The sequence below is a fragment of the Plectropomus leopardus genome, chromosome 15 (genome assembly GCF_008729295.1).
Source record: "Plectropomus leopardus isolate mb chromosome 15, YSFRI_Pleo_2.0, whole genome shotgun sequence".
In the NCBI taxonomy this organism is placed as follows: domain Eukaryota; kingdom Metazoa; phylum Chordata; class Actinopteri; order Perciformes; family Serranidae; genus Plectropomus; species Plectropomus leopardus.
The window spans coordinates 7,426,363-7,447,376 of NC_056477.1; the positions used below are offsets into that span (position 1 = coordinate 7,426,363).

At 39.2% G+C, this 21,014-nt stretch overlaps 1 protein-coding gene across 1 annotated transcript in view; it reads right to left on the reverse strand.

Moving 5' to 3' along the window:
* Positions 1–17,709, reverse strand: part of LOC121954911 (inactive phospholipase D5-like) — a 62,546-nt gene extending 44,837 nt beyond the window's left edge. The window contains exon 1 of the mRNA XM_042502654.1: positions 17,539–17,709. Coding sequence (XP_042358588.1) covers positions 17,539–17,709 — 171 coding nt within the window. The remainder of the gene's footprint in view (positions 1–17,538) is intronic.
* Between the last annotated feature and the right edge of the window lie 3,305 nt (positions 17,710–21,014).

Genomic DNA, 21,014 nt, shown 5'->3' on the forward strand with positions numbered 1-21,014 from the left:
TTCACATTTTTATATCAGTTTAAATATTTGTCTGAATTTAAAAGAGGTGCAAAAATGTCCAAGGATTTCATTCACTTCATTGCAAAGCTTGTCAATATCTTGCCTCTGACTATATAACAAGTAAATCCTGCTGTTCTGCATCAAACTGCTGAAATGTCACTGACAGAATATCAAACTTTAAAAGGCTCCCTGAGTGACAGCCTAGACGCCGCAAACCACCCGTCCATAGGCATCGACTGTAGAGTGCGTTTTCATTTTTTTCTCCCAGCAGAGCTTATGTGATAATGTGAGGCATTCTTTCACAGTTTTTCACACACTCAGCACACAGGTAGCCGTTTGAGCGCTGTCCTTAAGTGACAGGATCAGGACATCGCAGAATCAGCTCACAGGGCAGATGTCATGCGCTGCATTCTGAAAAGAGCATTATAATCAAACATTCACAGACAAAACACACATGCAGCATGCAAACTCCACACGCATGCCACCATAGTGCAGTGATAACATTAATCACACCATGTATGTACTAGATGCAATGTTCACTTAAATATAGCACTACTAGTAAGCACTCAGAGTGCACAAACTTCTGTACAAGCTGCACAATCCTGTCAAATAACATTAAGTGTTTGAAGCAAATTAACGTGCCACCAAAGCTGGATCTGTATCAAAATAAACCAGCAAGCAAATGTAAAAGATAAAAGAGAACCCCTGGAATGAGTCCTAAAACCTAGTAATGAGTTAGCATTTTTGCACCTCTGGTTCCCTCATCTTAAAGTCACTGCAGTTTTTGAATTTGTTTTTGGTTAGATGCCTGAAATAAGGAAATCAAGAAATGGCCTGAAAAAATGCTTCAAAATTAAAATAATTTAAATATATAAATATGAATATAGTTCACAGGACATTTTTCCCAAGCTTGCTTTTTAAAAAAAAAATAGACTTCTACATCTACTAATCTCTTTTTCTGCGTCTCTCTTGTTTACTGTGCTGGTAATACTTCTTCTTTGATGCTCACAGTTTCAGCAAAATTAACTGAATGATTGAATTGTAGATCTGAGTTTTATTTCCATACTGACAAAACATATATACATTAAATACATTTTTTGTATATATATTGTATTGTATGCATGATCTCAGCAGCTACCTAAGGTTATCTTCAGCAGGTAGCCAACTACCTTTATACATCCAAAGAACTTCTATTCAAATGAACTGTATTGCAACCAGACTGGGCTTCTAATTGAGACAGGCCTTTATTTGTCAAAATGTGTCGCCACATTCAGCTAGTAAAAGGGACTGGGCATCTAATTGGGACTTGGCTCGAAGTTTTACTGTAAATTGAGACATGGAGGCACAGTCTGCCACAGGAACGAATCACTTGTTCTTTATTCGTCAAGGTTTTCCAGTCGAGTCTGCCACTTGTTGTTTCTCATCAAGAGTGGTACCAAATAAAACGCCACAGTGGGAGACAGCAGAGGGAATAATAACACAACAGTCTCTGCACACATCGTGCACTGAGTCAGCTGTAACCCTGAACTCATGCACTCTGTCCTTCAGTGTAAAAAGAGGCGAGGTGCGTCCAGGATGACCGTGTCTTTGAGGCAACATCATTCACGGTGAATGCACCAACGCTGGATCTGTCCCACTGTTTTTGACAAATAAGCAGGGAGCTAGTGGTTCGGTTGCCATGGATACCACTTCAGGTGTTTTGGGCTCTTCTGTCTGCTGGTGCTTTGCACCATGGTCTGACAGGCTTCTGGGTCTGTTTGTGTGTGTGTGCATGTGCGCTAATGTGGGAGTGTGTGCCTGCGTGTACCCAGCATATTGATGCTGTCTGTGAGCAGCATTACGAAAGACTCTTCTCTCTCCGTCACGCCACCTTTTATCTCTGTGGTCTTCTCTCAGCGCTCTTCTCTTCTCTTCTCTTCTCTTCTCTTCTCTTCTCTTCCTCTTCTCTTCTCTTCTCTTCTCTTCTCTTCTCTTCTCTTCTCTTCTCTTCTCTTCTCTTCTCTTCTCTTCTCTTCTCTTCCCAGATCTCACTGCCCATCCCAGTCTTCTATTCTGCCATTTTTGATCTTTCTCTCTCTCTTGCTCCGATCCCATCACTACCTCCTCTCCTCTCCTTCGTGTTCCCCACTGATAGACAGTCTGAGTGTAGTGGGTCAGACTATTTTGACCCAGCAGCTCCACTTTTAAGGCAGCACTTTGTGCACCCAGGCTGAAAGACGGATGGTACCAGGAGACACAGAGAGACAGATACAAAGAGGAAGAATCAAAGAGGGAGGCGGGAGGAAAGAAGGAGTAATGGTTTAGGGAAAACCTCGCTGTAAAAGTCTGATTTATAGTTGTCCAAGATGAAATGTCAGTAAAATACAATTACAGTAAAGCTCCTGGTCAGTTCACAGTGAGGTGAGCCCGGGTGAGCTCAGTCTGCTCATCCTTCTCTGGCGTTTATTAACTTGATTTGTGTTGTGATAAAGTATGTTATCAAATTACCATCTGATTAAGCCCTGAGCGAGGCATTTTACAGTTGAAAAATGAACTTGTTGTCAGTGCTCTCTTGTGGACAAACTATGAAACACTTTTTCTTAATTGCCTCAAACTAATTTTGGCATTTCTGTACTGCAATTTCTTGTTAATTATCAGTCAACATGTACCCCAATATCACAACCCCATATCCTTTAAATTATGTTTCTTTACTACATTTTATTTACAATAGCTAAACTCCATTTGTTATTTTTCATGAACTAATGATCTGTTTGGGATCAAATCTTCTTCTTACTATTGCCAAAAAGCAGTACATGGAAGGGAAAATAAAAGAAGATCATAGGACATTCAAAGTCTTGCTGGCTCTGCCCAGCAACAGAGACGCACTTCACAAGTCCCAAAAGTCTCACTGTAGAGGAGCTGTGACGCGAGACAGTGTTGCTACAATGTTGGCATCAGCATGTTTATCAAATGTACAACAGCAAACTATGTTAAGCCATAATTGAAATTATTTACATGACCAAGTCAAGATCAGAGCTGTCTTCTAGAATAACTTCAGTATGCAACGCATATGACTCACACACACAGATACACACACACGACAAGATGAGCCACTTCCCATGACACTATATGCAAGAATACCACCAACACAACTGTCTTCAGATCTTACAGTAAATTCATGACTCTCTCTTCACACACACACTCACACGCACAAAAGCCACTTGAGTGTGAAGCACTTGAAGCCAAAGAACAGTCAGAACACCTGACACTTCCAGAGAGAAACATTATCACTTTCTCATTTACAGCACGCAGGTCGAGAGCACAACGTTATTCTCAGTTCAAGACCATTAGACAAGAAAATAGATAAATGGATGAATAGATAGACAGAGGAAAAGTGTAGGTAGATATTCAAAGTAGTGACGGCAAGCCACAAAGATAAATGCATTCATTTTTTTGGGGGGGGGGGCTGAAAGCCCAGTAACATTAACACAAATTCTCACGCATAAAAACTGAACAAATGTATAGTAAGAAGAGCTCACCTTCATGGTGCATCTTTCTGTCGCGAGTCCACCCTGAAATACATGTGCTTTTCTCTCTCTCTGTGTGTGTGTGTGTGTGTGTGTGTGTGTGTGCGTGTGCGTGTGTGTGAGAGATGAGAAAAACTAAAAGACTGTGTGTATGTGTGTGTTTGTGTGTGTGTGTGTGTGTGTGTTTATGAGAGAGAGAGAGAGAGAGAGAGAGAGAGAGAGCTGTAAAATCTGTCGCTTCCCCCTCTTCCCCCTGGCGTCACAGGGGAGGGAGTCGGTCTCTCTCCGCAGCAAAAATGTATAGATACAAGTGTGTGTGTGTGTGTGTGTGTGTCAGAGAGGGAAAGTGCTGCTCCTCCTGCCTGTTATATGAATGAAAACTCTACCATGGAGAGACACACCTTAATCCTAAAATGATGCCTCAGTCTATCCATCTATCTGTATATCCTCGACTCACACTTTTTCTATCATCCAGTACTCCTCTTCTCTCTGTTTCCTGTCCTCCCTCCTCCCTGTCTCACTTTCCTCTTCTCCTCTTGTCTCTCCGTATCGTGTGTTCGTCCAGCTCCTTCTAACTCTCCCTCTCCCTCCCTCCTCCTCTAATAGAAAGCTCACATTTCCCTGTTCTCTCATATAGAGGCTGAAAGAGGGAGGGAAGAGTGAATAAATAGATGGATGGTCCAGCTCTCCTCCTTTTTTTTATTCACTGCCACACATCCATTCGCCTCTCCTCTCAACCTGCTGTGCATGATAGTGAGCTGCCGATGCCTTTGCACTCACTCCATGTGATTAAAAACACACATTAAACACAGATTTTAAAATCAGAAATACAATAAATGTGCAGAAAAATGCCCTATTGATGCAGAGGCACAGGTAGAAAGCACACTTGTAGACATTCACATTGCTATAAACTGTTACAAAGTATTGTGTCACTGGATAACTGCATCCTTATTCACTATTTTTTTTAACTTTTCTATAGTCAAGATTGCAATAACTCAAGACTCAGATACACTAATGCATCCTATTTCTTGCACCTGTTTGTGAATGTGACAGAAAGCTGTCTGGGTGCAGAAAAATATGCTTCATGGTATTCACAGTGAGCAAGCACAGATATCATGACATAATTTTGGAGGTTAACTTGACACATTTTTAGCACATTGAAATGCAGCGCCTGTTCACACACAGAGCAGGGATAGTAAATCTTTTAATCTGCCCTGCAGCTGTGTGCTGATGCAGAGCGGCCGTCAGAGGGTGCTGTTACTCTTTGCAGGTCAGAGCCCATTCAGTGTAGAAGATATTAAGGAGAGAGTGGAAGAGTAGGACAGCATTATTGTTGTTTATTGTACTTCATATTATTATTAAAATGCAACATTAAATGATGAGATAATCTGAGCACTGTTAGACGTCTAACTTATTTGGGCTAAAAACAATCAATCGTCATTTGTACAAACAGTTTAAAGGTAAATTTGTAAGACTTTATATATTATTATCATATTGGGAGAAAAGGGAGAACATTTAAAAGTATGTTTTCTTTTGTGTATTATCACCTGAAAATAAGAATGTGTTTTTGTAACCTCAGGGACATGCTACTGGTTTATGGAGATCACCACGTTACACCGCTATGTTTCTACTGTAGCCCAGAACGGACAAACCAAACACTGGCCTTTGATAGGTCCATTCAGGTTTTTTGTGTTGGTCACTGTATGTAGACGCCCCTCTGAGATGAGAGCATTAAAAAACATTGATTTTTTAACATAAGACTGCTTTATTCTGTGTTTCTACAGGTTTAAATCACCTGCTCTGTTTGATTTTGGGGAGGAAGAGATCTCTGTGGATAACCAGGCTCACGGCAGAGACCTCCTGAACATCTGGATGTTTACTTATCACAGAATAAGGTGAGCACACACTGGGGTAGTTGCCTGTCTCCAACATGCCAAACAGTGCTGGAGAAACACTGATTTGTAATGCAAAACTGCCTTATTCAGTGTTTTTCCTTGTTTTAATCACCTGACGTGTTAGTTTTGGGGAGGAAGAGACCTTTGTGTATAGTTCAGCTCCTGTTTAAAATCTCCTGAACAATTAAATCTAACCGGATCAAGTTTCCGCCTGTTGCAGTCTGCAGTCCTCACACCTAGATGGCACTAAAGCCCCCTAAATCTCATACACTGGACCTTTAACTTTAATTTAAATGCAAAATGTAGCAGAGGATAGTAGCGAAAAGAAAACACTGTTTTATTTTCCATTGTTAAAGCCCTTATAAAGACAATGTTTTTATGTCTTTTATGGTGCATCCATCTGCAGCTCACTGCCCTCCGGCTCAGTACAACTTTACTACAAGGCAATAAAAACCTATAAACAAACATTATTACTGTAAGTTACACTTTACGCAGCCAACTTTCACAAATCTCTTGTGAGACTACAAGGATGACCTTTAGCTCAAGTTTAGGATGGTTGCACTCACCCATTAGTGGAGCTGCTCATCTGTTTTATGGGATATCCTTCTTGTTTATTTCAGCGGTAAATGACAAGAACATAGTGACTGAAATCATACACTTAAATTATCCTAACTTTATTGAAATCATCCTGCAGTGCCAGAAGGTGGATTCATAATCGTTAATCTAAAGATTTCAATCCAACGTGATAATCACATTCATGCTTGTCTAATGTATAATATATATCTGCATATATCAAGCTGTATGTCAGATCAATAGCCGATCACGTCTCTGTGTGATTAATTTCTTCATGCTGTGACTGCCTCTGAGCTCTGAAATGACTCTGTTTGTGTCTTTGTGCTCCACATCAGAGGAGTTTTCATGCCCGAGAGGATTCTGGGTCATCACAGTAGCAGAGAGCTGCCTATAAATAAAGATGCAACAAATAAAATAGATTTAAGATGCACGAAAAGCTTCATGCACACTTTAAAGCAGGAGTTTTCATTATAGGGCCTGTTGCAATAAAAGAAACATGAGTAATATGTAATGTGATGGATTAAATATTCTGCTATTTCCAAGTGTAGGATGTGTCAGTTTCTCTACACACCCCCCCCCCAAAAAAAAAACAGAAACAAGGGTGGTGTTTGTATTCGTCACAGGCGTCAGTGATGCAGTATCAGCAGTCATCATCTCTGCTGTCCATCTGTAGAAGTTGGAGAGTTTTATGATTTTATTACTCTGCAGAACTTTCTAGCTGACTTGGCAGCGCACACAACACAGAATGAGGGAGACTTCGCTCTCAGTCCTGTTTTTTTCTGATGACAGATTGTGTGTGTGTGCGTGCATGTGCATCTGCGTGTGTTAAAACAACTGGCTCGGGTCATTTCACAGTCAGTCTTCAGGTACCAGCTGCAGCTCTCCTTTGCCGTGTCCTCAGGCAGTTTGTGGGGACCCATCAGATGCTGAGCTTTATGAAGGGTCGAGCTGCTGGCCTCTTCCTCCCTCTGCTAGTGTCAGCCAGCACCGTTATAAGCCAGGCAACATGCTGATATGGGTTTTTGTTTGACCTTTAAACTACCTGCTGTTCTTAGTGTGGATGTTTGTTTGCAAAATTCACCAAATCTTTCGATACTGTAACCCTTCACACCAGTTTTCTTATGCTGCTATATATATATATATATATATATATATATATATATATATATATATATATATATATATGTACAAGGTAGTTTCCTTGTTACTTTTTAGTAATTTCTTGCTAAATTTCGAGCCATGTCACTTGCTCATTGCTTTATCCCATGCTTTTTGGGGATTTTGTGGTCACTGAGTCTATTGTTGGTCTTGTTGTGTCTCTTTGTGGTCATTTTGTCTATTTGGGGGCTTTTTGTGTCTCTTTGTAGTTATGTTGTGTATCTGTGTCTCTTTTAGATTATTTTTTGTCACTTTATGGTAATTTTGTTAGTTGCTAAATTTGTGGGTCTTTGAGGTCATTTTATATGTTTTTCGTTGTTTTTATTGCCCTGTTGGCCCATTTAATAATTCATTGCTGCTTCTGCCATACACAGATTGAGGGTCATTTTCAGGGTTCATTTTGCCGTAAAGTCATTGTTTTGGCATTTACACCAAAGAGCTAGTTTGTAGTATATGTGTGAGGTCATACTGCCGGTGTTAAACCAGTACTATACTGGTTTTGGTTTCATGTTAGCTCACTGAGTTACAATATTATTTTGATGTATTATAGGCCTGTGTATATCTTTACAGGTTAGGCTTAAACTAAAAAGAGGAAATAGAAGGAATAAGAAATACATTCAATAATCCATAATAATCCATTTATTATTCTTATCATTAAGTTGTGTTTAACTGACCGTCACAATTGACGTGGCCAGGTCAGTGTGGTGCTGTGTGTGTGTGTGTGTGTGTGTGTGTGTGTGTGTGTGTGTGTGTGTGTGTGTGTGTGTATGTGTGTGTGTCATGCCACGTGTTTAGCAGTTACACAGTTTCTGTGGGATTTACTGTCAGGAAGTGACAGCCTGGAAAAGAGTTGCACCAACAAACAACATCAGCTGTTCAATTTTGCCTCTTTGTGCAAGCAGAGCAACTATCCGCACCAGATGGTGATTTGTTACAGGAAATGCACTGGCAGCTTCAAAATCATTTTACTGCAAGATCTAAGGGGTGTGAAGCCAAAATACAAATACTAATTGGAGTGATGTGGCAGATGCACATGTTGCAAAGTTGCCTAAGAATGTTTCATACTTCCCCTTTGTTTTCTTTTTCCTATACAATCTGTTTTGTAGATAAAAATTAATTCTTTGGATTAATATATACACAAGAGTCATGTTCTCTTTGAGGTTTGATCCTCAGAGCACTGACTCCCTCTGTCTAACCCATTTGTCAGAAAAAATGTTGGCCTTGTATGATTCTGCAAACCATGGATATGAAGCAATAGTACATCATTATGCAGCAGATACATTGCAACTTTTCAACAATGCTGTGGTTAATGTGTGGTTAAGTTTAGGCACAAAAAGCACTTGGTTATGGCCAGGAAAAGATCATGTTTTGACTTAAAATACCCAAATTTGGAGGCCCTCTGGAAAGGCAGCGTTCTCTGTAAAATAATTATAACTTTTAATGGCACCATCCTGGCAGAAAACGCAGCAAGAGCTCAGTATAAGACAACCACTTTTTGTCAAACTATCCTGGCAAGGAACACAGCGCTGTCTCAGTAGAAAACAACCACTTTTTGTGACACTGTTCTGGCAGTAGATGCCGTGATGTCTAATTAAAAAACTTCAATGGCACTATCCCAGGTAGAAACTCAGCAATGTTTCCCTAAAAAAACAATTGCGTTTTATGGCACAATCATGGCAGGAAATGCAGTGATGTCTTGGTCGACCTTTAGCTCACCTGCTAGAGTGTGTGTCCCATATGCTGACGCCTTTGTAGCGGATGACAATATCACCTCACAAACTTTAGAAATGTTGATACGAATCATTATGAAAACTGGGCTTCACCCCTACACACACACACATGCACACACACTTTTAGTCAGACAGCGGAAATGTATCACAGAGCAGTGCAGCTTCTGCAAGCAATACGTCACCTGACAAAGACCAATAGTCTAAAAGCCAATGAGTGAATCATTAATGTAGCGATGTTGACCCCAACCTTCTAAAAAACAGGCGAAAATATCCACATTTTTAGACACACACAATATGAAACTAGCATCAGTGGCAAGTATGCGAAGAAATACTCCTCGCTCTACAAGACTTAACTTAGTAAATAAAAAAATAATAAATAAGCTATAGATGAATACAGTGGATCGAAAATTAATGGTGAATTATTTAAGTTTTAAACTAGTAAACCTAAGGGAAATGCTATCCTGGTTTGCTGAAACGTTCAATGCCAACATTTCCTTCTGGTCACTGCGCTGCTCTATCATCAGTAAGTCTAGTGAAAACATCTCAAACAGCTTCCTTCCTGTATATTTATTATACTTTGCTTGGCATGAAAACATCCGATATATTGTGATAAATAAATTATACCCCCTGTGGTCAGGAAGTAATCTGGCACTGGAAGAACTCCCTGGCCTGACGGCTCGGAAGCAATGAGTATCTTTTCATGATTCATCACACAGTCGGCACACACATTTGAAACCAGATCCACACAGATGTTAAAGAAAAAAAATTGCAATAAAGGCATCAAGTGATAATAGATAGTGCGCTCTGCGTCATCTGCTTTATTAAAAATTTCTGTGAGAGCGAACTAAGCTTCCAATATTATTACTATAAGCTGTGAGTTGTTCACCTGTGAAATTCAATACAACACATTTCCACAAATCAAGATACTCGAGAGGGCTGAAGGGAATATTAAATTGGATTATGAAATGCCAATATGAAAAATTCCTATTTAACCTCCGTTCTGAACTCAGTGCTTTAAAGAAATGGAGAGCGTCTTCATGAAACATAAAGATTACACCACACAGATGTTTGTGCCAGGTTTGAATCCTTCTGACATTTCACAGTGAGCATCCCGCGATCACACTCTTGCAACACTTTTTCAGCTATAATAACTTGTCTTGCAATGAATTTCAGCTAATTGCCTAATTAGCTCACCTCATGAAAAAGCCTGGGCCCGGCTTCCAGTGGGTTCTCACCATTAATCTCTCTCGGCATGTGGTTTTGTATATGAGTGTGTGCTGTAAAGAGAGTGTCAGACTGAACGAAAGAGAGAGAGGTAACATGTTTGGAGATGCCGCACAGTAAAGAAATCCATCAAAGAGAAAACAGCCAATTACAGTGAATGAGATCAGGCAGATTTGAAGCTTGCATATGGTAAAGCTGACAGCCAGCACACTTCAAGCCCCTGGATCCTGGAGAGATATTTAATTAGTTTCTATTGACACTGACAGTGTTTATTATCCTGGCACTGTATGTATAGCACACAGGCTCGTCATCAGGAGGGGTCAGAGGGTACGGATGACCCCTGCCCAACACTCACCACCAGTAGTGCTGGAGCGGGGATGAGAGGCCCTATTTGGTAAACTTTGTCCCATTTGTAATGGCTGGCCTGATAACACACACTTACACACTTTCAGTCAGACACTCAAAAACTTTTTTCACATTAGACAACAGCTCCCTCTACTGTTGTTATGCTGTAAGTCTAACTGCTGTCAGGCTGACTGAGGAGATCAGGTTGCAGAATCAGTGACTTATTTTAAAATACCTTCTTAAATCCCATTTTTACTGACTTGAATTTTTTCTTTTTATTCTTCTTATTAAATGGCATAAACCTAATGACTTTACAGTATAGAATACATGGCTATATATACACAAATCCACAAATATTTAATAAAGTGTCTGTGGAAGGTAATAATTAGTCATTAGTGTCACCATGTGGACAACATGCTATACTTCATTAACTCAATACTGTAGTGATTCATTAACTCCCTCACCTATCTCTGTCTTTTGGGTGGAGAAAGTTAACAGTGCTTCAGTACAACTTTAAGGAAGTATTTCATTTTACAGTCATTTATTCCAAATATTGTACTTCTCTTCCTCCACTATATTTATCTGAATGTTGCAGTTGGGAATTGCTTTGCAGATTAAGACTTAAATAAAGCATATGATGAGTTTGTAAAAAATGTAAACTCATATATGTAATATGTAAACTAACCCTACTAACATATGATATGTGGAAATGTTACAGTTATTGATAAATAATGCACATCAGATGATGCACTCATAACTGCATTAAAATTATACTATAGTGTGTCATTAAAAGCGTACATAATGTAAAATTTAAGGTTAAGCTGAAGTGTTAACATAGGCTCCACCTTGAACAAACATCAAAATACTGTTTATCAGTAAAAATAATCAGACAGAATAAATAAATATCTTATAAATCTTATAAATATCATATAAATAAATACCCGCATAACAACGAATGGGCCCATTGTGCCTGATGCGTTTGCATTTACTTTTGATCTTTAAGTGCATGTTAGTGATGATACCACTGTTATTTAGGTGAAATGTATAAAGCAGGACTTGTACTTGTGATGAAGTATTTTTTAATTGTGGTGTTGCTCATTTTACTTCTATAAAAGATCTGAGAATCGTATGTCAGAGTGCCATAATCTCTGACCAGAAATGATAGCACATTGACACTTCTTCACTGCAGAAGGATTACAGCCAGAGGTTCTAAAACACAGTGATTCATTTATGATAACTAGCAGTCGTGGTTGTCAATTAGATAACTGGAAGATGAAAAGCAGAATGAATGGTTAGTGTTGATCCATGACATCAATTGTGGTGATTTGGTTCAGAAGATGACAGTGAGTGAATCATCAGTCTGATTTGTCTAACAGCTGCAGCATAACACATTCTTAGCAGCAAACAGATGGGAGGGAGCAAAAACTTTAATTAAAGCCAGAAGCCTCGGCACGACGTTAAATTGTTGCTGAACTGACATGAAGCTGAACTGGAGCCAAGCTGTCAAACAGGGCGCCAAACAGCCCAGCGTCAATTTAAATAGTAGCTTTACCGATCACTGCACGTATATCACTTTGCATCAGATTTTATAGTCAGAAAAAAATCTAGACATTCACACACACCATGAAGACATGAAGACAACTCTCTTTTTTTCTTGTCTCTGCAAAAGGACCCGTGAAACTTGGCTAGAAAAAACTCCTAATATGTGAAAACTCGGCTAACTTTAATCAGCCCCTGCAGGCGCCGAAGAGTGTCCTCTTTCATTTTACCAGCTTCCCTTCACTGGCTGTCTTCCATCGACCACAGAGACTATCCTGTTTGATAGGCATTTGAAAACACCCTTAATTAACCAATTAGACTGACAATGATGTATATGTTTTATGTCAAAGAGCAAATGAAGACACTAGGGCGTCTTAGTGACAGATCAAACAGTGTTATGAGGCAGCTGCTTCGTGTCTGAGTTAAAGTGTTGAGAGACAATTACAGCACAGAGCTCATGGTGGGCATTTCCTGTCAGATAAAACTCCCCAATTAAAAATAAAAGGGATACAAGACTGAAAACATCTTTAACTGCAGGAGTCAGCTCTGTGCTGCTTTAAAAGTCAAGACAAAGGTCTCCACCAGATAATGGGGATGAACAGCAGAGCTTTGTTCAGCTTGTTGGGGAAAAAATGCCTGCAGAAGACAGCAGCATTAACACGGCTCTTGTTTCTTCACGGAGCACTAACCACCCGTTATCAAAGGGATTTGTCGAGATTAAATGTGACGATAGGAAATCCTTTAAGATCATCAAGGGAATAGATGAGTAATTGAGTTTAACTCTCCCTAAAAACTCATCATTGTGTTTGTGTGAGTCTGTTAATGCCTATAAATCTGTCATTACTGATAGTGATTCTTTAGATGTAAGGGACTATTTCTTCACTATAATTTAGTTCCATGGTGTGTTCATCATCCAGAACTAGGATACAGTTTGTATAAAGACGTGACAGTGGATTTTTTTAAAGTAATATTTAAATTCTATCAGTATTACAAATGAAATCCAATTTACCTCCATCCAGGCTAAGTGAAGAAAAAGAAAAGTTTATATGATGAGAACGTATAAATCTTATTCTTGCCTTTTTATGACTTGTGCTACCCTGAGTTTTGATGCTTTGCATCGTCAGACAACTGTTTCTTACAATTTGACTTTATTGATGGCGATACTGCAGATAAAAAGGCAAAACTGTTTTAAGGAATTATTTGATGGCAACATTTTTTTAATAACTAATTTGATTTCTCAGGTATTTAATTTGCTCATTAATGAGAAAAAAAAAATCATGTTTATTTTCTCAATTGAATTTCTATAAAACTGCATAAATCCTTATATGGTCTGTTAATATATGGTATAACCGTGCAGATTTTGTAGCTTGAGTGAACTACCTTGTTGTATGGTTTTTAAATTTAATGTTTACTCTTTATTCTCCAAATCAAAACTTTCTTCTTTGTATCTGTGATTGCGTGCTTGTCCCAAATAGATGCCATGGATCAGTAATACTCAGTCTAAGGTCCGTGGGCCAAATCTGACCCGTGATAGGGTGCCTGGTGGCTGCCGACCATTTTCTAATTCACAATAAAAATAAGTTGATTCGCACTATTACTAATTTTTCTTGTACTTTGAATGTAAAAAAAGTGCCATAGACAAAAATAGAGCTGTTCATGTACATTTTTTAAAAGAGGTGCAAGGGGAGGATCCTTACAGGTTCCCCTGATAGAAGTGTATGTGAGCCCCAAATGCCCTCAAATCCTAGACTCACCCATGCATACACCAGACGTGCACTGGGCTGCTGCAACTGGATTTGCGTTTTGGCAAAGATGAGTGAGCACATCAAAGGTTGAATGGTTAAAAACATATGACAAAAATGGACCTCGGGCAAAGGAAGTTGAAAGGAAGTCCCTGCCGTAGCTCTTTATCTTGGCCACTTCTTGTTTTATTTGAGTGTTAATGGTAAACCTGCAGCACGAAGATGAATAAAACTAATCAATGTGAAGAGCCAAGTAAAAACTTCCAAATGTCCTCAACCCTCTTCTTAACAATCTCCATCATCATGACCCTCATTCTCCCACAATACGAGATGGAGATAAAGCAAACGACTCAGAGCACTTTGTTTCCAGGAGAGAAAGCCTCAGGGCCTGACTGCATATGGTTGGACCAATACTGCCACAGACCTGCGTCTATACATCAGCACAGCCACCATGAAATTGAAAATGCAATCAGCATGAGGAGTCGGCTCTACTTGGAGCTGCTAACCCTTAAAACTCATCTGGGAGACTTCACCACCTTTGATCCAGACTGTCTCTTCTACTTTCAGTCCATCTTAAGAGCAAACAGTGAACACACTCTGGCTCTGATTGCCTCAACAGAAACCTAAAGTGGTAATTTACTTACATCAGTGCAATGTGCATTCGAAACCAAGCGTGTGGAAAATAAGCTATCAGCAGTGACTTCAAAGTACAGGACAGAGCTATCATAAAATATACGTATATAAGTACAGCCATTAACTCAAGACTATTAATGGTATTACGCCCACTTAAATGCACTTATAGTTTAAGAAAAGCAGCCGCAGTTATCACACTGTCCATGAGCTGTAGGGAAGCAGTCAGCATATGGTTCATGTAACAGAGAAAATAGTGGCTAATCAATATCATCATATCTCAAAAGTTCACACTGTAAACATTGAGATTGTCATATTCTGATTAGTTTGTTTGTAAAGCATAAGGCGTAGTAACAGTCACATTATGGTATTTCATTTTCAGAATGTGATGCAGCTTTTCTTTAGGACGCTCACGTAATTAACAACCAAAGATTTCCGTCACGTTCAGCATTATCACTGAATTTACGTGCTCATTGGATGGTCCCATTTTCCAAGTTGAGACGCTTTTGTTCCATCAGCTTTGGCACGTTCACAAACTTTTAAATTGTAATGTGGAAACAAGTTCGATGCTACAAATCAAATGTGATGTATTTTATTGCTTAGAGTGTTTAAACACATTGATAGCTGTTTCCAGTATTTGTGTGACAACAAAGAGCAAAGGAAACAGAAAAAGACTAATGTGCCAGACTTGTTGCTGCACCAGTGCATTCCCTAAAACGCCTAAAATATTGCTTTCTCACCTTGACTATTCTCATAAATGCATTTTGTTAATATTTTGGGTAAAATCACAGCTATTCACAAAAGTTTGATGGTTAAAAAGCCCTATAAGAAGAAAAGGACTGAAAGCGTTCAAACATTTAAAAAAATTTGGTGTATAAAAGGCGTGCTCGTGGCACTTTAGTTCAGGATTCATGACTCACTCCGAGTTTATCAAGTTGATGCTGAACTTCTGACTTATATCACGCTGCTGTGACAGCGGCACTCAATGTGCCTGAAGCACTCTGTATTCACCTTCACCTTCCACCAACTTACTCCACATTTATCATCACTGTCAGCAGGCAAACTCTTGCTCTGACATTAAATGTACATCCAGACTGAATCTGTTAAATAAAAATCCATTAGCCTACATATTAATGAGGGGTTTTTTAATGACGAGAAGGAGAAATCTGATCAGTTTGTTGTTGCCAACACACTGCGGGCATTAGATGTGAGTGTAATGGAACTTAATCAGAATAAATGGCAACACTTCTTGGAAGAATTTGGGTATTGTTAACAAATTGCGGAGAGACTGTAGAGTGCTAATTTATGCTAAATATTGCATAGACTGTGTGTCTGGGGGTTAAACAGCAAAAATCCCTTGCCTACATAAGCAACTGCTGCCAGCTTGAAAAATAGCTTGTCTGTGTGTGCGGTCTGGCGTCCACACTTACTGTATGTGTGTGTTTAAGTGGCCGCGTGCAAAGTATATGTGTGTGTGTGTAGGTCTGCAGAAAGGGGACTGGCTGATTCATCGTTGGTTATGCAGACAGGCTAAGAAAGCAGCTCTCTGGACATGGCACTGTTCCCCTCCAGCATCAAATATTCAACACACATCTCTTCCATTCTTTTTCCCTGACGCTAAATGTCTACACCTAGCAGCTCTGTTTCGAATACTGATACTGTTTACCTGCAAGCAGGGAGTCTCCTAAGGACCACATAACTCCTTTGTTACAAAATAAAAGTGATTGTTGAGTATCACAAAGCAATAAAAGAAAAGCACTGCTGCGGAGTTAGAAGTGAAAAACAGCTTGATCCCCAAGCAATAAAAGCAGATCTCCCACAACGTGCACAATTTAGAGACTTACATTTCATTTCTTGAAACAACGGTTTACAGTTAAAGTTCCTGAGCGGGACACAACAAATGCATTCCATGATATGCCAACTTTCTTATTAGCATGTCTCCAACTAACAATTCTTTTCATTGTTGATTAATACATTATCTCTATTGATTAAGTAATGGCGTCATGTGACCAACATGCAAATTCAGCTGGCCCAAAACAAGAACAGAGAAGCTCAATAAACACAAACGAGAATGACTTCATTCTCTGCTCAGGATGCCAGTACTCTATGAAATGCTGACGCTATAAACGTTATATCTTTTGACTGCATAGCAAGGTAGTTATTTACTGCTCTACTAATGTTCTCAATATTGTAAATAGAACGTTTAAACTTTAACCCTTAGGGCCTACTTTAATATTACACACATTCGTATGACTCTGCGCACAAAATGCATTTTTCAAAATCAGTCTTAATCATAAATATCAAATATTCATTAATTTTCAGAATTTTAACTGTGTAAATGCCAGATCTTTGTCATTATACTACAATGTTTTTAGATGACACCCCCCCCACACACAATTGAATTAATTATTTTCAATATATTACATGCTAAGTAGATTATTATTATTATTATTATTATTATTATTATTATTATTATTATTATTATTATCACAGCCTGGGATATCAATATGTCAAATATGGTTAAAAAAAAAAAAAAAAAAAAAAAAAATGTCATCAGGTGGAAAAATAGTGAAAAAAATACAAATTCCAATGCAAAAGCCCAGAATGACACCCAGAAATAAAATAGTGCGTGTTTTTGTGCTTTGATGACCGTGGCATCAGAAATTGCAATTTGAATGTGTTTCAATGGTGCATATTTTGCATTTAACAGTATGAATGTAAACATTTTGTTTACACAGTATATTGTAGACTTATTGTAGGAGCTCAGCTGTAAATTCCAAGATTAAAAAAAGTACACCGTCATGCCAAAATCTATGCCATACGCATGAACACAGCCAAAATCATCAAAGATGGAGAATGAAAGCACGTAAAATGTGCCACATAGTCCCTAAAGGTTAATATTACAATTTTTTTCATAAGCCGATGATCAGTGTCAAAGAACATGTCTCAGTGGATACTCACAAATAAGTACTGGATGTGAAATGTTTTGGCTACATTATATAATCATGTTGTTATTTTTAGTTGGTCCTGTTGCTCTGCGCTTTAATCAAAGGAATTAATATTTTGTAGAACACAAGTAAGCATGTCTTGAATATAGATTTTTCAACTGAATGAGCCAACATTCTAGCTCCCAAATTTTCGTTTCAGTCTCTTGCCATCTGTTTCTCCAACCTCAGCTCCAGCATTCAGAACTTACATGTTCTAGTTTGTCCCTCCTGCGGAGCCAGACACTGGATGAGTAGTCCTGCTGCTGCACTGCCGTTATTATGGAGCTGGCTGGAATCCCGATGGCTGGCATGCCCAACCCTAACCCCTGACCCCTCACGTCCAGACCACCCATTGCGCCGCGGTTCCCTCGTAGCTCCATTAGGCCAGATGGTTGGGCGGGTGGTGGTCTCTCAGTCTCGGTAGAACAATCAATTAACTTGTTGATCTCCTGTTAATAGCTGAAGAAAACTCTTCCGTTTTGGGATGCATCGTGGACATTTAGCTTGACACCTTGCAATTCCTTTGTACATGTTTTTTTTTTTTCCAGAGCAATCTGCTGGAAAAAAATCTGCTGCAAGCATTCAGCTTTATATTCCTCAGATGCATCACCACAAAGCTTTTATTGTCATCATACCCCTGTGCTCATAAAAAAGGAGCATCCCTGTCTTCATCACTGTTGGCATACATCCTCAGGCTGTAGGAAAATCCTCTTCCAATGTGCTTCCAGAAGCTTCATCTTCTCATAGTAATGCAGGGATCTTTGCTCAGCCTGGCTGGGTTTAGCAGGACACAGACCTGTAAGGCTCAGCTCTCAGCAGAACGGGGACTCCGACGACTCTGATCAGGTCTTCCACTGATTCAGGCATCCCCTGTGTGGTAGCGTATGCATGAGGAAGAGGAGAGAGGAGAAGGGAGGGGTATAGAAACATAGAGGAAGAGATATAAAGAGAGAGAGTTGTGGTGATGCTGATGCAGCGTCATAGAGGAGAGAAAGCCCCCCGTGTTGGACAGAAACCAGTGAAACCAGCATCCCTGATGACAGCTACTGGACACACCCATACCTATATCTCTCCCCAAATCTTCTTTTCTCCCTCTCACTCTTTTTCTCATTCCTCTTTGCAGCTCTGCAACTCCTTTCTCTTCTAGATACTTTTTTGTCACTCCTTCTTTTTGTCCCCAACTCGCTCCCTCTTTCACAGCATTTCAATGCCTAAACATGTGCAATCATTGTCTCTCTTTCTTTCCACCACTTTCAAACAAACATTAATTTTTTCCCCCCTTATTCGGGTGTGTTGCTGTCTCCTTAGGGTGCTATCCCTGGATACACACATGCATCTTTGACTACACACACACACACACACACTCATACCTTGGCACATCACAGCAGAGTGGTGCAGTGAGGCTGCAGTACCTCTCTTCCCTTACCTTGGCTTGTCAGAAAAGCAACAGAGCTTAAAAACTTTAATTGGCTTATAACTGGCATGTGGGCAAAGCCATACACGCTGCGCGCACACACGCACATACGTGCACATGCACGCACGCACGTGCACATGCGCTCGTGCACACACACACACACACACACACACACACACACACACACACACACACACACACGCATCCATCATGTAAATGTTGAAATCATTAGCGGCAAACAGCCAGTGCACCTTAACTTTCTGTGAAATGGAAACAGTCCATTATAATTGCATGTCTGGACTCTCTGAAGCCAGCATCAGACAATACTCTGCTTATTATATAAAAAAATAATTGATGTGCCAATTATATTGAAAATTATATAAAATGAATATATAATGCCATCTGGGTGTGTAGTGTTTTTTTTCTTTTGGATATACAACACAGTTAAACTGATTCAGGGTGTTATCAAAATGAGCTCTTATTTTGGTAGCATCTGTGTTGACCTGAATGGAGTTCAGTCTCACGCTATCATTACTATCTGCTGCTATCGTGATAATGTACATTCATACTTATTCCTGACAAAGAACGAGGTAACAGCGCTGCATCTTTCGCAGCCAGGGAACACTTAAATATCAGACATGCAGAGGTGTGGATTCGAGTTAAATGACTTTGACCCGAGTCAGACTTGAGACACAAATTTGATGACTTTAGACTCGACTTGACAAATTGACAAAAAGACTTGCAACTTGACTTGAACACCAGTGACTTATGACTTCACTTGGACTTCAGCATTGTGACTTGAAAATAGAAGATTTCAAAGTATGTAATTTAAAAGGTGTGCCAAAAATCAATATTCATGTCCCTTAATTTCCTGAGTTAACCAATGTTAATACTATTAATACCCAGAAGGTCAACAGTGACTTCCCCAGATCTACTTTGTTTGATTCGTTCTGACAGAATCCAATCAAGTTGCAGGAGCAAAGTATGAAGAGCTAATGTTACCTTACTGAGGGTCATTTGGAAGAAATCTTACGAAGTGTTGTGAATGTACAAATGCTACATGGTGGTTAAGAAACAATGAATATGCACAATGTTTGCATCAAAAATTACAGATGCAGCAACTCTCAACTTATTTTAACATAAATAAAAATTTTAAAAATCCTTTTTTGTTATTTTTTAAATTTATTTTAACACATATTAACATATAAACATAACTGACTGACTGTACAAAAATTCAGATAATATAGCTACAAGGGGATCCACAGTCAAGAACCGAATTAAACAAACTAAACCAAAATATAAGATAAAAACACACGTACATACATCTAAATCTCAATCTACATATACATATACATGTATACATATGCATATTTATATACATACACATACATTGACTCAAATCTCAAAGTTTAGGACTTGGAACTTGACTCAAGACTTGTCAGTCTTGACCTGGGACTTGAATTGGGACTTGAGTGCAAAGACTTAAGATTAACTTGTGATTTGCTAAACGGTGTAGTGATCGGGAAATATTGTATTGGAAGGATTGGCAGCCTGCATATTTTAAAAGAGAGGAAACAGGAGCATGAAGTGCTTATTTGCAGCCATGTCTTGATGCTGCCGAGTTAAACTTGCTGAATACGAAAAGTTTTATTATTCATTTTAGACCATCACTCTTCGGTAAAGGGATTGTGACACAATGAATAAAAACTCATTTTAGAGGATTCAGGGAGCCTGAACTGCCCATTCAAATGATCCTGGACTGCAGTTTTACGTGCAGTCTGAAAAAAAGAGAGTAAATCAATTTTGCATAGTCATAAAATTTGACTTTGTCTTCAGTTATCTCAGAGCTCTGTTGAAATCTCTCTGTCTACATAGAGGTAAATATTGTCTTCTCATTCGTCTGTTCAGTGAGACAAATAATCCATTTTTTAATTAATGCAGTGCTCCCTCTCATTTTTTTCAAGTGGTAGGTCATTGTTTTGTTCCATCTCCATAATGCTGAGTCACAAGGAAGCTCACATCTTAAATAATCACACTCCTTCTTCAGAGTCCCTCTTATTCAGTCCAATCACATGCCTTTCTGCTGGCAGAGCGCACCACACTGTATCAGGAGCCATCAGAGGAAACGCGAGCTGCATACTAAACACTGAGGTTAATAAGAGAACTTAACTGAACACGAGCCAAGTCGGCACACATAAACATTGAGCCACGCTAAAAGGCTTTCAGGTTTAAGCCATGGAGAAATGCATCACATCATCTGACAGGCTTTGA